The sequence below is a fragment of the Leopardus geoffroyi genome, chromosome X (genome assembly GCF_018350155.1).
Source record: "Leopardus geoffroyi isolate Oge1 chromosome X, O.geoffroyi_Oge1_pat1.0, whole genome shotgun sequence".
Taxonomy (NCBI): domain Eukaryota; kingdom Metazoa; phylum Chordata; class Mammalia; order Carnivora; family Felidae; genus Leopardus; species Leopardus geoffroyi.
In genome coordinates, this window is record NC_059343.1 from 127,493,167 (window position 1) to 127,512,765 (window position 19,599).

The 19,599-nt window shown below is 51.9% G+C and overlaps 1 protein-coding gene, 2 long non-coding RNA genes and 1 other non-coding gene across 5 annotated transcripts; 3 read left to right on the top strand and 1 right to left on the bottom strand.

Moving 5' to 3' along the window:
- The first annotated feature begins 11,157 nt into the window (after window positions 1-11,157).
- Window positions 11,158-12,405, top strand: LOC123594787. Its single transcript, XR_006710878.1, has 2 exons — window positions 11,158-11,269; window positions 11,966-12,405. It is a non-coding gene; the product is annotated as an uncharacterized LOC123594787 (long non-coding RNA).
- On the bottom strand, window positions 11,353-14,165 carry LOC123594786. Its single transcript, XR_006710877.1, has 3 exons — window positions 13,598-14,165; window positions 12,876-13,465; window positions 11,353-12,370 (listed from the first exon to the last, which is right to left on the bottom strand). It is a non-coding gene; the product is annotated as an uncharacterized LOC123594786 (long non-coding RNA).
- A 2,123-nt stretch (window positions 14,166-16,288) lies between these two features.
- Window positions 16,289-18,950, top strand: RPL10 (ribosomal protein L10). 2 transcript variants are annotated; one of them, XM_045470602.1, is made up of 6 exons: window positions 16,293-16,456; window positions 17,341-17,399; window positions 17,494-17,601; window positions 17,831-17,969; window positions 18,490-18,652; window positions 18,740-18,950. In XM_045470602.1, the coding sequence occupies exons 1-6, from the start codon at window positions 16,434-16,436 to the stop codon at window positions 18,890-18,892; spliced, it is 645 nt and encodes a 214-aa protein (XP_045326558.1). In that variant the 5' UTR covers window positions 16,293-16,433; the 3' UTR covers window positions 18,893-18,950. The 2 variants fall into 2 exon arrangements, with proteins under 2 accessions (XP_045326559.1, XP_045326558.1); XM_045470603.1 differs by lacking the exon at window positions 18,740-18,950 and having other exon boundaries at window positions 16,289-16,456; window positions 18,501-18,609.
- On the top strand, window positions 18,309-18,441 carry LOC123595545. The gene has a single exon (XR_006711233.1). It is a non-coding gene; the product is annotated as a small nucleolar RNA SNORA70 (small nucleolar RNA).
- Window positions 18,951-19,599: the final 649 nt, after the last annotated feature.

The window sequence follows — 19,599 nt, forward strand, 5'->3', positions numbered from 1 at the left end:
TGACAGCGCAGCTCGGGGAAAGATTAGCAAGACGTGACTCAGGCCTCGTAGCATTAACCTATAGAGAGAGCTTGAAGCGGTCCAGCAGGAAAAGCGCCAGGACCCGGTAGGTAGCTAGAGGCAGGGGGCGCGTGCAGGGAGAAGGAAAGGCAGAGGCTACACCCTTTGACCCCACGGCCAGAACACGCTCGTGCGCCACCTTGCAGAGCTGCTCATTCTGGAGACAAATGGCGGCCGGTGCCGGGCACTGCATTGCCCCCACCAGCCGGGGACAAGCCACCGCGGAGTCAAACGAACAGCGACCACCAAAGAGACCGGCCCTAGTGCGTGGGTGGCGGTCGTGGCGCCGGGTGCCGAGCAGCTCCGGGCGGCACCGCCGGGGACCTGGGAGGCCATGTTGCTGGAGAAAGGCAGTGGCTTCCCAGCAGCTAGAGGGCCGACGGCACCCACGGACCAGACGACTGGCAGGGCCGGTCCCGGGCGGACGACCGACCCCCTTTCCCGTCTGCACGCTCCCCCCAAGTCCACGTTCTCGGTCTCAGGGCCCAGGGTCCTCCCCCGGCCCCGAGCTCAGGGTGCGGCTCTGTCGTCTGCCTCATCCAAGGGTTCTTTGCATCCCCGCTGCCGGGCCCCACTCTGATCTCCGCCCCTCTCTCTCCTACGTGTCCGGACCTATCCGCTCCGGTCTGGGACTTGCCGGGCGCCTGTACAAACCCGACAGACACCTTCTCCCCGCCCGGGCTGTGGACGGTGCCCTCCAGACAAACCGGGGCAGGAAACGCTGACTGCCCCTCGATGGGAAGTCCCCGAATCCTCGAGGGCTAGCAGCCTCCTGGCGTTTCCCAGGCCCGTGGGGACCCGGCCAAGGGGCCATGCCCAGGTAGGGAGGGCACGGGGCACGCACACACCTAGGAGTGAGTCTCAGGTCTCCGCAGCAGTGCTCCTCACAGAGGGGGTCCCAGACCCGTGGTGGTGGCAGCAGCGTCAGCCCGGAGCTTGTTAGAGTCACAAGTTCTCAGGCCCCACCGCGGATCTGCCAGATCAGAGACTCCGGGGTGGAGTCCGGCGTCGCGAGGTTGAACAAGCCCTCCAGGTGTTCCCACGCGGCCGTCCAGCCTGAGAACCACGGGGACGGATGGTTCCTGATGGCACCCACTTGTAGAGAAGCCACGAGCTTTCTCTGCCTCTGCGGGGCCGCCCTTGCTTGTGACCTCCCCAGGTGACAGGCAGGGACAACCACAGGTGGTCCTGGAGAACAGGGTGACTCGGGCAGGACTCTCTCCCAGGGGGGCCACACCTGTCAAGTGGCGTGGGAAAGACTTTGTTACCTTCCTGCCGTCCTCACCTGCAGGAGCCTGGAGAGCTCCCCTGGCCAACACCACACTCGCGGGTACGGGCACCAGCTCTGCCCACCTTTTCCCGGGTACCGGGTACTAGGCCTGTGTGTGTGTGTGGAGGTGGGATCCATGCTTTACAGAGAACTGTCCCAGACGCACTCAGGGTCGCTGGAACACACAGCGCGCCGGGCAAGGAAGGGGTGGAGGCGGGGGGGGGGGGGAGTGGGGCGGGGGTGCCGCGATCCGGTCCCCGGGAGGCTGGATGCGCCCCGGACCGCACAGCAAGGCCGCTCTCCGAGGCCAGGGCGGGGAGGGGCTGCAGACGCGGTGACTATGCCCTTGGTCATCCCGGTGGGGCCGCCGCCCCCTTCTCCCCTCACTAGGCCCCCGGGGGCCCCGATTCACCGGCCCTGGCCGTCTAGAGGGCCAGACACCGTCAGGTCGGCCTCGCCCCGGCGGAACGCACAGGTCCCCAGGCCTCGGGGAACGGAGACTCTGGCAGGGGCCAGGACCCGGAGAGGCGGGGGGCGGAGCCCAGGGGCGGAGGGCGGAGCCCAGGGACGGAGGGCGGTGTCCAGAGGGCCGGGGCGTCGTCCGGGCACGCCGCGCCCACCCTCACCGCCCCGGCACCGGTCTCCTCCTGTCCCTCAGCGCGCCACCGGAAGCCCCGCCCCACAGGTCGCGGGGCACCGCCTTCCTGCCCACCCCTTCCGGCTAGCTCCGCCAATGCCCCAGCTCGGCTCGGGACGGGGCCGCTCCCAGGCCGCCCGCGGAAGCCCCGGCCCCGCGGCCTGACGGACGTGTCCCCTGCCCAATCAAAACAAGCCGGTCGCCTGCGCGCCCCTCTGGGCTCGGCTCCCGCGCGCTCCTTTCTAGCGGTCGGGCCCGGTGGGCCGCGCGACGCCTAGACGTCCCGGCGGGACGAGCGGGACGTCTGCGTGCAGAGTCGCGCAAGTCGTCGTGTCCGTCCACGCCAAGCCCTGCTTGTGTGCTTTCGGCTGGAACTTGGATCTCGAAGTGACGGACCTTACGGGGAGTTCCGGAGAAGCGCCAGGGCGCCTCCCGCAGTTCCCTGGGACCGGCAGGGTGCACATCTAGTGCAATCGCACACCCGGCTTTGGCATTGCTGCCGTCCGAGAGCTGCTCCGTGTGTGCCGCACCCGCGTGTGCGGCCGCGCGTAGCTCTGCGCTTTCGCCACGCGTGTAGATTCAGGCGACTCCCACGGGCATCCGCGTCCAGTTGGTTCCCTCCCGAGGACCCCTCCTGTTAACCTTTCGTAACCACAGCCTCCTCCCCTCTGCTCCCTCCCACCCCGCGACCACCAGTGTTGTGTGCTCGCTCGTGTACAAGTTGGTCACTTGAGCACTTCGGTAAATGGAACCGTGATGCGGTATGCAGTAGGTCTCAGTGCCTCCGGGTGGGCTTTTTTCCCTTCACTCTCATAATGCCCTTGAGATCCATCCAGATGGTTGCGTGTATCCATAGCCAGTTCTTCCTTCGTATTGCTAGCTACGGTCCTTGGTGTGGATCGACCGGTTGCTTCAAACATTCACCCGCTGAAGGACACGCTGCTCGTCCCCAGTCCTAGGCTGCTGCAGATACCCCCGCTATGGACATTCGCGTACGTGTTTTCGCGTGATCCTAAGCTTCTGTTTCTTTGGCCTAAATGCCCAAGAGTGCAATTGCCAGGTCCTATGGACATGGATGTTTAGCTTTCAATATTTCATTGAATTTTAGGGTATTTATTTAAGTAATCTCTATACCGAACGTGGGGCTCCAACCCACCACCCCAGGATCAAGGGTTGCACGCTCTTCCCACCGAGCCAGCCAGGCGCCCCTGGATGTGTAGCTTTAGGAGAAACTGCCCACTTGCGGTCCACCCTGGCTGTTATCGTTTTCCATTAGCACCCTGCACAGTTTTAGAGCGCGTCACTGAACATTTTTACAATGCAACATTATATTAAGCAAGATTGTTAACAATTTTGTCTCTCTCTTCTACATATAGTCTTCTAATGCAATCACCAACATAGTCATTTACAGAGTTTTACAAAGCATATACCCTGGGGCGGGGGTGGGGGGCGGGCAGGGAAACACAAAAATGAATAAAAATAAAAAGCATACATCCTATATATTTAATTGTGATTTTCTCTTACTTACTTACTTACTCACTTACTTAGCAATAGGTCTTTGAAAACCTTCCATGTCACTAAACAAACGTCTAGCTCATTTCTCTTCTGGCTGCGTGGTATCTGATGCATGTACTGTATGTATGTACTATATGCAGGTACTATAATTTACATAATGAATCCCCAACTGGATGGTACGTTTACCTTTCCTCTTCTCTCTGCCATTGGCATTAGCACCGCAAGTACCAACTGTGAACGTGTGTCAGCCTCCCTCTAGGATAATTACCTCTAAGTGAAATTGACAGGCCAAAACCTATGGGCGTTTGAAATGTCAATAGATACTAAGAGATGGCCTTCCCGACCGAAAGACCCCACTGGTGGTACACTAGGGCTGTTAGTTCTTTGTTACCTATGTTGCAAATATTTTGCCCCCAGTATGTCTTTTGTCTTCAAGGACAAGGCTTGCCGGTTTGGGCAGTCAAGAAGGTATACATTTTTTTTTTTAAGTTTTTATTTTACTTTTATTTTTAATTACTTATTTTCTTTGAAAAAAAAATTTTTATTTTTAAAAATCAATATAATTGATAACATCTAAATAGAATAATCAAGAAAAAGAAGACACAAATTATCAGGATCTGGGAAAAGAGAAAACATTTCTAAAATCCTACATTAACTAAGGAGATAAGAAAAGGATATTATGAATAACTATGTGAATACGCCTTTTTTTCTTTTTTTTTTAGTAGTATTTTTTTTTTTATTATATGAAATTTATTGTCAAGTTGGTTTCCATACAACACCCAGTGCTCATCCCAAAAGGTGCCCTCCTCAATACCCATCACCCACCCTCTCCTCCCTCCCACCCCCCATCAACCCTCAGTTTGTTCTCAGTTTTTAACAGTCTCCCATGCTTTGGCTCTCTCCCACTCTAACCTCTTTTTTTTTTTTTTTTCTTTTTTCCTCCCCCTCCCCCATGGGTTCCTGCCAAGTTTCTCAGGATCCACATAAGAGTGAAACCATATGGTATCTGTCTTTCTCTGTACGGCTTATTTCACTTAGCATCACACTCTCCAGTTCCATCCACGTTGCTACAAATGGCCATATTTCATTTTTTCTCATTGCCACGTAGTATTCCATTGTGTATATAAACCACAATTTCTTTATCCATTCATCAGTTGATGGACATTTAGGCTCTTTCCATAATTTGGCTATTGTTGAGAGTGCTGCTATGAACATTGGGGTACAAGTGCCCCTATGCATCAGTACTCCTGTATCCCTTGGATAAATTCCTAGCAGTGTTATTGCTGGGTCATAGGGTAGGTCTATTTTTAATTTTCTGAGGAACCTCCACACTGCTTTCCAGAGCGGCTGCACCAATTTGCATTCCCACCAACAGTGTAAGAGGGTTCCCGTTTCTCCACATCCTCTCCAGCATCTATAGTCTCCTGATTTGTTCATTTTGGCCACTCTGACTGGCGTGAGGTGATACCTGAGTGTGGTTTTGATTTGTATTTCCCTGATAAGGAGCGACGTTGAGCATCTTTTCATGTGCCTGTTGGCCATCCGGATGTCTTCTTTAGAGAAGTGTCTATTCATGTTTTCTGCCCATTTCTTCACTGGGTTATTTGTTTTTCGGGTGTGGAGTTTGGTGAGCTCTTTATAGATTTTGGATACTAGCCCTTTGTCCGATATGTCATTTACAAATATCTTTTCCCATTCCGTTGGTTGCCTTTTAGTTTTGTTGGTTGTTTCCTTTGCTGTGCAGAAGCTTTTTATCTTCATAAGGTCCCAGTAATTCACTTTTGCTTTTAATTCCCTTGCCTTTGGGGATGTGTCGAGTAAGAGATTGCTACGGCTGAGGTCAGAGAGGTCTTTTCCTGCTTTCTCCTCTAAGGTTTTGATGGTTTCCTGTCTCACATTCAGGTCCTTTATCCATTTTGAGTTTATTTTTGTGAATGGTGTCAGAAAGTGGTCTAGTTTCAACCTTCTGCATGTCGCTGTCCAGTTCTCCCAGCACCATTTGTTAAAGAGGCTGTCTTTTTTCCATTGGATGTTCTTTCCTGCTTTGTCAAAGATGAGTTGGCCATACGTTTGTGGGTCTAGTTCTGGGGTTTCTATTCTATTCCATTGGTCTATGTGTCTGTTTCTGTGCCAATACCATGCTGTCTTGATGATGACAGCTTTGTAGTAGAGGCTAAAGTCTGGGATTGTGATGCCTCCTGCTTTGGTCTTCTTCTTCAAAATTCCTTTGGCTATTTGGGGCCTTTTGTGGTTCCATATGAATTTTAGGACTGCTTGTTCTAGTTTCGAGAAGAATGCTGGTGCAATTTTGATTGGGATTGCATTGAATGTGTAGATAGCTTTGGGTAGTATTGACATTTTGACAATATTTATTTTTCCAATCCATGAGCAGGGAATGTCTTTCCATTTCTTTAAATCTTCTTCAATTACCTTCATAAGCTTTCTATAGTTTTCAGCATACAGATCCTTTACATCTTTGGTTAGATTTATTCCTAGGTATTTTATGCTTCTTGGTGCAATTGTGAATGGGATCAGTTTCTTTATTTGTCTTTCTGTTGCTTCATTGTTAGTGTATAAGAATGCAACTGATTTCTGTACATTGATTTTGTATCCTGCAACTTTGCTGAATTCATGTATCAATTCTAGCAGACTTTTGGTGGAGTCTATCGGATTTTCCATGTATGATATCATGTCATCTGCAAAAAGCGAAAGCTTGATTTCATCTTTGCCAATTTTGATGCCTTTGATTTCCTTTTGTTGTCTGATTGCTGATGCTAGAACTTCCAGCACTATATTAAACAACAGTGGTGAGAGTGGGCATCCCTGTCGTGTTCCTGATCTCAGGGAAAAAGCTCTCAGTTTTTCCCCGTTGAGGATGATGTTAGCTGTGGGCTTTTCATAAATGGCTTTTATGATCTTTAAGTATGTTCCTTCTATCCCGACTTTCTCAAGGGTTTTTATTAAGAAAGGGTGCTGGGGGCGCCTGGGTGGCGCAGTCGGTTAAGCGTCCGACTTCAGCCAGGTCACGATCTCGCGGTCCGTGAGTTCGAGCCCCGCGTCGGGCTCTGGGCTGATGGCTCGGAGCCTGGAGCCTGTTTCCGATTCTGTGTCTCCCTCTCTCTCTGCCCCTCCCCCGTTCATGCTCTGTCTCTCCCTGTCCCAAAAATAAAATAAAACGTTGAAAAAAAAAAACTATTAAAAAAAAAAGAAAGGGTGCTGGATTTTGTCGAAGGCCTTTTCTGCATCGATTGACAGGATCATATGGTTCTTCTCTTTTTTTTTGTTAATGTGATGTATCACGTTGATTGATTTGCGAATGTTGAACCAGCCCTGCATCCCAGGAATGAATCCCACTTGATCATGGTGAATAATTCTTTTTATATGCCGTTGAATTTGATTTGCTAGTATCTTATTGAGAATTTTTGCATCCATAGTCATCAGGGATATTGGCCGGTAGTTCTCTTTTTTTACTGGGTCTCTGTCTGGTTTAGGGATCAAAGTAATACTGGCTTCATAGAATGAGTCTGGAAGTTTTCCTTCCCTTTCTATTTCTTGGAATAGCTTGAGAAGGATAGGTATTATCTCTGCTTTAAACGTCTGGTAGAACTCCCCTGGGAAGCCATCTGGTCCTGGACTCTTATTTGTTGGAAGATTTTTGAGAACCGATTCAATTTCTTCGCTGGTTATGGGTCTGTTCAAGCTTTCTATTTCCTCCTGATTGAGTTTTGGAAGAGTGTGGGTGTTCAGGAATTTGTCCATTTCTTCCAAGTTGTCCAATTTGTTGGCATATAATTTTTCATAGTATTCCCTGATAATTGTTTGTATCTCTGAGGGATTGGTTGTAATAATTCCATTTTCATTCATGATTTTATCTATTTGGGTCATCTCCCTTTTCTTTTTGAGAAGCCTGGCTAGAGGTTTGTCAATTTTGTTTATTTTTTCAAAAAACCAACTCTTGGTTTCGTTGATCTGCGCTACAGTTTTTTTAGACTCTATATTGTTTATTTCTGCTCTGATCTTTATTATTTCTCTTCTTCTGCTGGGTTTGGGGTGTCTTTGCTGCTCTGCTTCTATTTCCTTTAGGTGTGCTGTTAGATTTTGTATTTGGGATTTTTCTTGTTTCTTGAGATAGGCCTGGATTGCAATGTATATTCCTCTCAGGACTGCCTTCGCTGCGTCCCAAAGCGTTTGGATTGTTGTATTTTCATTTTCGTTTGTTTCCATATATTTTTTAATTTCTTCTCTAATTGCCTGGTTGACCCACTCATTCGTTAGTAGGGTGTTCTTTAACCTCCATGCTTTTGGAGGTTTTCCAGACTTTTTCCTGTGGTTGATTTCAAGCTTCATAGCATTGTGGTCTGAAAGTATGCATGGTATACTTTCAATTCTGGTAAACTTATGAAGGGCTGTTTTGTGACCCAGTATATGATCTATCTTGGAGAATGTTCCATGTGCACTCGAGAAGAAAGTATATTCTGTTGCTTTGGGATGCAGAGTTCTAAATATATCTGTCAAGTCCATCTGATCCAATGTCTCATTCAGGGCCCTTGTTTCTTTATTGACCGAGTGTCTAGATGATCTATCCATTTCTGTAAGTGGGGTGTTAAAGTCCCCTGCAATTACCACATTCTTATCAATAAGGTTGCTTATGTTTATGAGTAGTTGTTTTATATATTTGGGGGCTCCGGTATTCGGCGCATAGACATTTATAATTGTTAGCTCTTCCTGATGAATAGACCCTGTAACTATTATATAATGTCCTTCTTCATCTCTTGTTACAGCCTTTAATTTAAAGTCTAGTTTGTCTGATATAAGTATGGCTACTCCAGCTTTCTTTTGGCTTCCAGTAGCATGATAAATAGTTCTCCATCCCCTCACTCTCAATCTAAAGGTGTCCTTAGGTCTAAAATGAGTCTCTTGTAGACAGCAAATAGATGGGTCTTGTTTTTTTATCCATTCTGATACCCTATGTCTTTTGGTTGGCGCATTTAATCCATTTACATTCAGTGTTATTATAGAAAGATACGGGTTTAGAGTCATTGTGATGTCTGTATGTTTTATGCTTGTAGTGATGTCTCTGGTACTTTGTCTCACAGGGTCCCCCTTAGGATCTCTTGTAGGGCTGGTTTAGTGGTGACAAATTCCTTCAGTTTTTGTTTGTTTGGGAAGACCTTTATCTCTCCTTCTATTCTAAATGACAGACTTGCTGGATAAAGGATTCTCGGCTGCATATTTTTTCTGTCTAGCACACTGAAAATCTCGTGCCAATTCTTTCTGGCCTGCCAAGTTTCAAAAGAGAGATCAGTCACGAGTCTTATAGGTCTCCCTTTATATGTGAGGGCACGTTTACCCCTTGCTGCTTTCAGAATTTTCTCTTTATCCTTGTATTTTGCCAGTTTCACTATGATATGTCGTGCAGAAGATCGATTCAAGTTACGTCTGAAGGGAGTTCTCTGTGCCTCTTGGATTTCAATGCCTTTTTCCTTCCCCAGTTCAGGGAAGTTCTCAGCTATGATTTCTTCAAGTACCCCTTCAGCACCTTTCCCTCTCTCTTCCTCCTCTGGGATACCAATTATGCGTATATTATTTCTTTTTAGCGTATCACTTAGTTCTCTAATTTTCCCCTCATACTCCTGGATTTTTTTATCTCTCTTTCTCTCAGCTTCCTCTTTTTCCATAACTTTATCTTCTAGTTCACCTATTCTCTCCTCTGCCTCTTCAATCCGAGCCGTGGTGGTTTCCATTTTGTTTTGCATTTCATTTAAAGCGTTTTTCAGCTCCTCGTGACTGTTCCTTAGTCCCTTGATCTCTGTACAAGAGATTCTCTGCTGTCCTCTATACTGTTTTCAAGCCCAGTGATTAATTTTATGACTATTATTATAAATTCACTTTCTGTTATATTATTTAAATCCTTTTTGATCAGCTCATTAGCTGTTGTTATTTCCTGGAGATTCTTTTGAGGGGAATTCTTCCGTTTGGTCATTTTGGATAGTCCCTGGAGTGGTGCGGACCTGCAGGGCACTTCCCCTGTGCTGTGGTGTATAACTGGAGTTGGTGGGCGGAGTCGCAGTCAGACCTGATGTCTGCCCCCGGCCCACCGCTGGGGCCACAGTCAGACTGGTGTGTGCCTTCTCTTCCCCTCTCCTAGGGGCGGGATTCACTGTGGGGTGGCGTGGCCCGTCTGGGCTACTTGCACACTGCCAGGCTTGTGATGCTGGGGATCTGGCGTATTAGCTGGGGTGGGTAGGCAAGGTGCACGGGGGCAGGAGGGGCAGGCTTAGCTCGCTTCTCCTTAGGTGATCCACTTCAGGAGGGGCCCTGTGGCAGCGGGAGGGAGTCAGACCTGCTGCCGGAGGGGTGGCTCCCCAGAAGCACAGCGTTGGGTGTTTGCGCGGAGCGATGAAGTTCCCTGGCAGGAACTGGTTCTCTGGGATTTTGGCTGGGGGATGGGCGGGGGAGATGGCGCTGGCGAGCGCCTTTGTTCCCCACCAAACTGAGCTCTGTCGTCCGGGGGCTCAGCAGCTCTCCCTCCCTTTGTCCTCCAGCCTTCCCGCTTTCCGAGCAGAGCTGTTATGTTATGACCTCCCAGAGGCTAAGTCGCGCTTGCTGTCGGAACACAGTCCGTCAGGCCCCTCCGCTTTTGCAAGCCAGACTTGGGGGCTCTATTTGGCCGGCGAGCCGCCCCTCCGCCCCGGCTCCCTCCTGCCAGTCCGTGGAGCGCGCACCGCCTCGCCGCCCTTCCTACCCTCTTCCGTGGGCCTCTCGTCTGCGCTTGGCTCCGGAGACTCCGTTCTGCTAGTCTTCTGGCGGTTTTCTGGGTTATTTAGGCAGGTGTAGGTGGAATCTAGGTGATCAGCAGGACGCGCGGTGAGCCCAGCGTCCTCCTACGCCGCCATCTTCCTTCTTTGAAAAATTTTAACGCGATTTATTTCTGAGAGACAGAGACAGAGAACAAGCAGGGGAGGGGCAGAGAGAGAGAGGGAGACACACAATCTGAAGCAGGCTCCAGGCTCGGAGCTGTCAGCCCAGAGCCCCACACGGGTCGAACCCACGAATCGTGAGTGAGATGGTGACCTGAGCCGAAGTCGGACGCTTCTCCGACCGAGCCACCCAGGCACCCCAATTTTTAATGACTTTCCACGTTTGTTTATTTTTGAGAGAGAGGGAGAACGCGAGGGGGGGAGGGGCAGAGAGAGGGCGTCAAGAGGATCCAAACCGGACTCTATGCTGACGGCACAGAGCCCCATGTGGGGCTAGAACTCACAAACCGTGAGATCATGACCTGAACCCAAGTCGGAGGCTTACCCGAATGAGCCACCCAGGCGCCCCTAAAGTTTTTGTTTTTAAGTCATCTCTACACCCCCCCGCCTTGGGGCTCCAACTTCAAACCCTGAGGTCAGGAGTCACATGCTCTACAGACTGAACCAGCCAGGCGCCCCAAAGTTACACATTTTTATACCGCCAAGGGTATTGAACCGTCAATTGGCGATTTCTGGGTTGCGTATCGTGGGCACGAAGGCCTCCTCCCACGTGTGATGACAGTAAGGAGACTCGGGGTGGCATTGATGAGCCTGTTGCCAAGTCCTCGGTGACCCCGGCTGGTAGGTTGACCCGCTGGGCCAATGGCCGTGGCCCTGGGCGCCGGTCACATGATGCAGGGCTGCCTAGGCTGGGGGCTGGGGGCGGTGCCACTCTGACAGCCAGCCCCTGCCCTCCGGGGATGCCAGTCCAGTTTGGGAGAAAGACCAGCGAATACGGAATGAGAAACACGCATAGGTGGCGCGCGGGTAAGCAAGAGAAATCCCGGGGAAGAGGACGCAGAGCCAATGCAAAGTCAGGGGTGGGTGAGCAGGGATGCGCTAGGGCCGTGGGGAGGAGCTCCTGGGGTGGGGTTCCCAGGTGCCAGGAGCAAAGGGCTTTCAGAAGGTCAGAGGGCAGAACCGAGACCCCACCTAAAACCCGTGTTGGTGAAGGGTGACCCCGCGGGACAAAGGCAGGATGGTGCTATAAGGAGAAGTGGGTCTGAGGGAGCGGGGACGAACGCCCCCCCCCCACTCCAGTCCTAGCAGCCGCGAACAGGGAGGGGCTGCCTTCCCCCCACCCCTAGCTGCAGGCTGAGAGAGGAACTGCTCCCCCTGCATCGTCGTGGTACTGCTGGGCTCCGGGCCGGCCGAGCACATCCACCCTCCCTGGAAGGGTAGCTCACCCCAGGCTTCCGGCCCAGGACCCCCCGAGGCCCAGCGGGACACGCGTCAGCAACCTCGACTTGAAGACACGGCCCACCTTGGTGGAGAATCGGCAGGCCTGTCGAAGACAGGACTGGCCCTGTGGACCTTCCCAGGGTGCAACTCTCAGAGGCCAGAGGACATCGTTTGCGGTCATGGCATTGCGAGCTTGCCGTGTGCCTCGGCTCCTCCCATCCCGCAGCCCTAGCAGCCCGTTCGAGGCGTGATCCCCATTCACGGCTTCTTCGGCACCACTAGCTGGCAAGTGGCCCAGGCGGGGTGTGGATCAAGGACGTCGGGCTCAAGCCAGATCCCCTTCTGTGGGGCTGTGCTCTACGGCGCGGCTCGCTCCCTCACTTGGAGGTCCCCGGGGAACGTGTGGCACACTCAGCACGTCCTGGAGGCTTGAGAGGTGAGCCCAGGTGGCCATCCCCCACGGAAGCCTCCTCGGGCCAGCACACGGCAAAGGGGGCAGGGTGAGAAAGAGAGCCGCCTTCCCCTCTTGTGCTTAACTGGGGTGGGGCGGGGCGGGGGGACTTCAAAACCCAGACTGGCATTACCTTTGATTTCTCAGGAGATCAGAGAGCGGCGCTCGTGGATATCTACGCGTTGTTTGCGTTATTGTGATAGACAGCTACTCCACCTCCCCAAGTCTTCAATGGCCTGTGAGACACAACAAAATAAAAACACAGAAGAGGGAATCAAACAGATAAGAATAATTTTAAAAGCCCAGGCACGGGGCACCCGGGCGGCTCACTCACTAGAGCACGCAACTCTGTGTCTCGGGGTTGTGAGTTCCAGCCCCGCGTTGGGCACACAGAGGTTCCTTAAAAGAAAACAAAAGCACCCAGTCAATTTTGAAAAAGAACTGTCGAAGTCGGGCGCCCGGGTGGCTAAGTCTGTTAAGTGTCTGACTTTGGCTCAGGTCACGATCTCTCGGTTCGTGAGTTCGAGCCCCACGTCGGGCTTTGTGCTGACGGCTCAGAGCCTGGAGCATAGATTCTGTGTCTCCCTCTCTCTCTGCCCCTCCCCTGCTCGCGCTCTTTCTCGGTCTCTCTATAATAGACATGAAAAAGCGTAGGAGTAACAAAACATAGCCTTTGGAATAAAATCCGTCAACAGACGGATGAAACCACAAACAGATGCCACTGAAGAAAGAATTACTGACCTGGAAGATGGTCCTCAGAAATCATCTCCTGCCCCATATCCCCTCGTGGTGGATAAGGATGCTTCCGCCTTCCCTGAGAAATTGTGGCAGCCCCTCCTCAGCGATCCAGGCTCTGCCTCTTCCAGGCCCCTCATCCTGGCGTCTAGGTGTCTGCTCAGCCCGACCTCTTCCCCGCTTCCCCCCGCCTTCGGGACGGCAGCTTTCTGCCATACGATCTGTTTCTTCAGCCCTCCGGGCCCTGAGCCACCAAATGCTCGTATTCGATTTCATCTGCTGAGAAACCGTGTCTATTTCTCGTCTCCTCCTCCTGCCCGACTGCTACAGAGTCGGACCTGGGAGTGGTCTCAGAAGAGGGGCCCGCCAAGTGGGGATGTGGGGATGGGTGTGGTCGCGCCCTTGGGCCCCAGGGCAGGGCTCGGGCTCCCTGCCAATGGGAACTGGGCGCGTACGTAGCACCCGTGGTCTGCGGGGACCTCTTCCTTCATCAGGCTGTCACCCGCAGTGAACCGGGATGAAGGGCCACCCGCGGGAAGCCCTGAGGAGCCGGCGTGGCTGCTGTACTGTCACGGCGGTAAGGACGGCTCTGAAGACTGTGGTGTGGTGATCCCGGAGCGCGCAGAGAAAACAATGGCAACTTTAGTTCCTTTACCTCTCAGCTCCAGTCACAGCACGACACGCACAGAACTCCCCCGACAGCCCTAAAAATTCCCTTCCTTCCGTACCTGCAAGGGTTCCTCGTGGTGAAAATTAAACACAAGTTTATCAGTGCGGGTTACAGAATCCCAAAGTCCACTGAATTCCCAGCCTCTCTGTGTTTCTCGTGTGAAAGGTATGGCCGTGGTTGGAGGAGTGTGGCCCGGAAACCTGGAACTGGGACGTCTGCTCGGCCTCAGTCGAAGCTGAGAGTCGGGACGCCATCAGCCCCTCTGAGCCCCCCCATAGTGGTTCAAGTAGCTGCCCCGTGTCTAAGGGACTGGTGTCCCATCGCTAGAAGAATTTGTCATTATCTCGTGTGGGCTTGGTCCCTTGTAATGCAATTCATGTTGTCCTTGAGATCCTGTGCCACATCCCGCTTGCCATTCAGCCCATATGTAGGGTGCAGTCACAGTATGCCCCACGGCTAAGTCTGAACCATGAGAAAATAGTTCACGTGTCAATAAAAATTCCCAGATGTAACTGGTATCTAACAGATTAATCCTCTTTGAACATTTGTGGGAATGGATTCTCAGGCTACCAGGCTAAGGAGGTGAGCTAAGGCACTCACTGGGGTAGATTCATTGATAGGGATGTACTTACTAAATGTTACTGACGGAACGTGGAGCACTTGTAGCTGGTAAGAAATACAGCCCCGTGCTTGTTTGGTTGACTGAACTTGGACTCACTGGTGGCCTGTAGTTGATCGGTTTCAATGCCAGGACTCTCTTGGCATGAGGTGGAGAAGGGAATCCAAAGTGTTACGAGAAAAAGAGAAAAAAAAACCCAAGTGTTAGAGAGAGAACAACTTGGGAAGTGTTAGAGAGAGAAGATCACGTTGGATCTGAACACTCCACACCCTATGTTCCACAGGATGGTCCAGAAGCAGCTCCTTTCAGTGAAGCTTTGAGAGAACCATTAGAGTAGGAACAGTTGCATCTTAGAAAAGCTCTGGAAAGATCACCATGGGGGCCCCTGGCTGGCTCAGTTGATAAAGAATGCAACTGTTGACCTCTGGGTAGTTAGTTTACCACATTGGGTGTGGAGCCTCGTTAAAAAAAAAAAAAAAAAAAAAAAAAAAAGATCAGGTGCCTGGATAGCCCAGTCGGTTAAGTATCCGACACTTGATTTTGGCTTAGGTCAGGATCTTCAAGGTTTGTACATTTGAGCCCTGCATTGGGTTCCGTGCTGACAGTGCAGAGCCTGCTTGAGATTCTCTCTTTCTCTGTCTGGCCCTCCCCTGTGTTCTCTCTTCTCTCTTAAAAATAAACATTTTTTAGAAAAGAAAAAAGAAAATGAAGGAAATAAAACAGGCCAAGTGCTACAGCATGTTTGATATATAGAACTCTAAATGCTCCAGGTATGGGAGCCAAAAATCTGGCTTGAGCTGCTCCAGTGGAGTCACAGACTCTCACCCAGTTTTGAGACCCAGAGTCCCTTCATGGACCGGGAGGTGGGTCCCCTGAGACACACACTGCACCATTGCTCCGGTGGAAACCACAAAGGGATCTGCAGGCCTGTACTCAAGTGACAGGTTGTCCCGGAGAACAGGTGTGCTTGAGCAAGCAGGCCTCCCTCCTTGGCAGGCCACACCTATCAAGTGACATGGGAAAGGCTTTGTTACTTTTCTCCTGTCCCCACCTCCAGAAGTGTGGACAGTTCTGGGATTTACTGAGATCGCTGGTAACTCAAGCACTAACTCTGCCCACCTCTCTTGGATCCTCTTCTTGTTGGGGGTTGGGGGGCTTATTGTGAACCATCTCAGGGGCACACTTTCGATGTGCTGTAACACAGTGGGCAGGGAAAGGAGTGCGTTGAGGAGGCGTGGGGGTGTGCCACAATCTGGGCCCTGGGAGGACGGAAGCGTCCAGAACTGCACTGCAAGGCTGCCCTCAAAGGCTAGGAGTGGGGCACAGCCGGAGAAGGAATGACAGTGCTCCTTTGCCACCCTTGGTGCGGTTGTCGCCTCTGTCTCCAAGTCACCTGGGGAGCATAACGTCTCTTTTCTCTGCCTGGTCAGGGTGGGCCCAAAGGTGTACACGGGGTCTGCCATGCCCTGGATCATGAGGGAGGCTTCTCCTTGCCCTTTCTCCAGCGAGAGGGCGCAGCTCTGCCACTTGTCTTCGACGAACCGGAAAACTGTGCATGGCTTACAGCAAAGGCAGCTCCAGAATCTTCGGTTAATGCGGGGGGGGGGGGCGGCGTGGTGGTGCGGGGGCGGGGCGAGCCTGCCGCTCCGCCAACAAAGGGACGTGGACCTAGGCTCCAGCACAGCATGTGCCATGGGGTCCTGGCGCTCAGAGGGAGGCTCGGGGGTGGGGGGGCGTATCCCAGCCCCGTGACCCCCGGGAACACGCAAGCAGCCACAGTAAGCCACACTCAGGGGTACTTTCCTTCTTTCAACCCCAGGAGTATATGGCGTTTATAGTTACGGCAAAGCCTCGGGGAAGAGTTCTACACCCAAGATGGCCGGCCGGAAACAGGCTTCTCGCGCCGATGTGGCAAGGCCAGATTGGCTAGCTGGCCGCCCGCGTTTGAACGCTCAGCTGTGTCCCGGTTCAGTTCTGGAGCGGAGCCCCGCCCGCACACAGGCGCACAAAGCTGCTGCATCTATGGTCCGGAAGTGTGACAGAGCGTCCACCTGCTCTGGCCAGGACTCTATGGTTCCTATGCGCGAAGATCGGCCGCCTATATAAGGCATGCGCAGGCGTGGGAGCGCCTCTTTTCCTTCGGCAGGGTGAGTAGTCGTGGTTCCGGAGTTGTGCGTTGTCCTTGCTGGTTCTCTGTCCCGGTTTGAGGCCTGTCCGCGTCTTCTGTTCCGACTCTGTCTGTTTCGTTGCAGCCACTGAAGATCTTGGTGTCGCCATGGGCCGCCGCCCCGCCCGGTGGTGAGTGCCAAACCCGTGCGATTTCGCTGATGTGAAAAATGGAGGGAGAACTGTATTTCAACGCTAAAATTAACTGTGGGGTGGGGCCTCCGGGGCACCTTTTCTATATTGCGAACGGACTCCACGTTTTTACTGATATTCCGGGTCGATTGGGGACTTCGTTTACACTGTCTGTTTCTTTTAAAGTTCAGGCCTTTCTTAAGCATTTCTTCTGTTTTGTTGGGGTGCCAGATTTACCTTGGCCTGCATGTGTTCCGCCACTTACGGGCTGAAATCGACGGCCGCCTTACATCTGGTCTCCGTCCTGGAAATTAGCCACCTTTTTCAGAGTCGATACCCTCTCAGGGCCTTTGTGTGCCATCCCCATCTTATTTCCGGGCGACATGCCCGTTCGGCCTCGGTCGCCAAGGGCCGCCCTGACCAGAGGGCTCAGCCACCTCGTGTGCCCTGCAGGGGGCGTCAGAATCTTTTCACATGTGGTTTCGAAGGCGGATTTATTGCCACGTGCCCAAAAATCAGTGGCATGAATTATGTTACTAATTAGCAAGAAATTTGCAGTGCCTTTGAGATGTTTCTCTTATTTAACTGGAAAAGTGCCTTTCCACCTGTTGACCTTATAGGAAGCATGGAACCATAATAATACGGGGTTGAGGGAGATTTTTTGCTTCTATGTTTTCTGTATGAGCGTTCTCTAATTTTTGGTCACTTTGTTTTGACCGTGTTTTGCTTAGAGCCAAATTCCAGAAGTGGAGACAGCTAGAGATTGAGATGTTGCCCCCGGTCCCCATTCCCTGCCCTCCTTTGGTCTTAATTTAAGGGAGTTCTCAAAGTGCTTATTGGGTTCACTTGTGAACTATAAACTTGGATTTCTCCCCTCCCCACAGTTACCGGTATTGTAAGAACAAGCCGTATCCAAAGTCTCGTTTCTGCAGAGGTGTCCCTGGTAAGTAGTGGGAGAGTTCCCAAACTGGTTTGGCTGCACTGACTCAGTTGCCTCCGGTGCCCCTCCCCCACATACTTATCTCCATATTTTTCAGATGCCAAGATCCGAATTTTTGACCTGGGGCGTAAGAAGGCAAAAGTGGATGAGTTCCCACTGTGTGGCCACATGGTGTCAGATGAATACGAGCAGCTCTCCTCTGAAGGTGAGGCCGGATTCCTTGTTAATCCCATCCTTTCTAACTGCTCCCCTCCCCCACCAGACCCAGAACAAACTGCACCAGATTCACCATTTAATCAAGAGTATCTGATGGCAAGCCTTTTTATGAAGTTCACCCAGTCGATACAGATGTACACTGAGGGCCAGGGACGGTTACAGTAAATGGCTCTGTCCTGTCTTGTCTCACTGCTGCCTCCCACCTGCCCCCAACCTAGCCCTGGAGGCTGCCCGAATTTGTGCCAACAAGTACATGGTGAAAAGCTGTGGCAAAGATGGTTTTCACATCCGGGTGCGGCTCCACCCTTTCCATGTCATCCGTATCAACAAGATGTTGTCCTGTGCTGGAGCTGACAGGTGAGCTGAGTCCTGGGTGTCTGTCTTTTGAGGGGTTTTCCCATAACTTGAGGCTTTTGTTTGCCTTGTTTTTTCCATCGGAACAAAGAGATGGTCTCTCGTACGGGACTCCCCCGTGATAAAGCCAAGTTAAAGGTTCCCGAAACAAAAGGTATCATGAGTAAGTCTTAGCCTCTGGGTGACAGGTGGAGGGAGGTGCTTCTGAGGGAGAGGCTTTAATCCTGATGATACCCATCTGCCAGCAAGCAGGTAGCTGAAGCAGCCACCAGTTGGAAGGCTTTCAGCTGAGCCCAATGACACCTTGTAGGGGCTGCCTAGTCTTTTCAGGTTTTCCATTTTCTGCAGCCAATTAAGCCGACTGTGCTCTTTCCCCATGGGGCCCAGTGTGCAATGGCTGCGAACAGCAGCCTCCTTGGTAGTGTATGCAGCCTGTTGGTTGTACGGGTTGCCCTAAGGGACCTTGGAGACAGTTTTGTTCCAGTGGACATTGAGGGTTGGCCTCATGCTTTCTCCAATTTAGGCTCCAGACAGGTATGCGGGGTGCCTTTGGAAAGCCCCAGGGCACAGTGGCCAGGGTCCACATTGGCCAAGTCATCATGTCCATCCGTACCAAGTTGCAGAACAAGGAGCATGTGATTGAGGCCCTACGTAGGGCCAAGTTCAAGTTCCCTGGCCGCCAGAAGGTAAGTTGTGCCAAAACCTTGGTCCTGCTTTACTTGCCCCGGTCAGTGTCCAGGTTTCCTAATTCCGTTATTTTCATCTTATCACAGATCCACATTTCCAAGAAGTGGGGCTTTACTAAGTTTAACGCGGACGAATTTGAAGACATGGTGGCTGAAAAGCGGCTCATCCCAGATGGCTGTGGGGTCAAATACATCCCTAATCGTGGCCCCTTGGACAAATGGCGGGCTCTGCACTCATGAGAACCTCAGCACTGCCCTTCCCCATTCATGCCCACCAATAAATCCTGCTTCCTGTCTATTTGTCTTTGCATCTGGATTCAATGGTGGTGGGCTGGGAGGGGGACTCTAGATTCACTACCTTGTCTTTTCAGAAGAAGGTTGACGAGCTGGCCAAGGCCAGCAAGGAGACAAACCTAGCGACATGGCCTGGGACCAGCATCCTCTCAATTGTCTGGTTGGGACTTTGACTTGGACCTGCCTAGATCAGAAGCTATCAGTTCAGGTTTTCCCTGCCAAGTTCGTGCTGTGATTAGTCCAGTATAGTCCAGTGGATGCTGCCTTAGTAAAGTGCCCTGCCCAGTGATGAAATAGGGCTGGTGGCCTAAGGTTGACCTCTGGCTGCTTGTGGAATCTTTCCCCACAGGTCCCAGACCAGCAACATCACTGGAAACAGAAGTGAATCAGACCAGGCATGGTTCCAGCCATGTTTTAACCAGCACTCGAGGAGACCCGGTCCTCCAGTTAGCCCTTGAATGGTTTTCCTGTGTTGGGAGTTGTCCAGCTTTGACCCATACCATCCACCGCTCCTGTGGCCTCATTTCTGGGTCCCTCCTCACCACCCTGGCCAGTGTCCCCTGACCTCGAGCTCCCCCAGCTGAAACAGCCCAAAGGCTTGGCAATGAGAGACCGTGGCAAGTATGCAGCTCCCCTGGCCTGGAGCTCCTGGT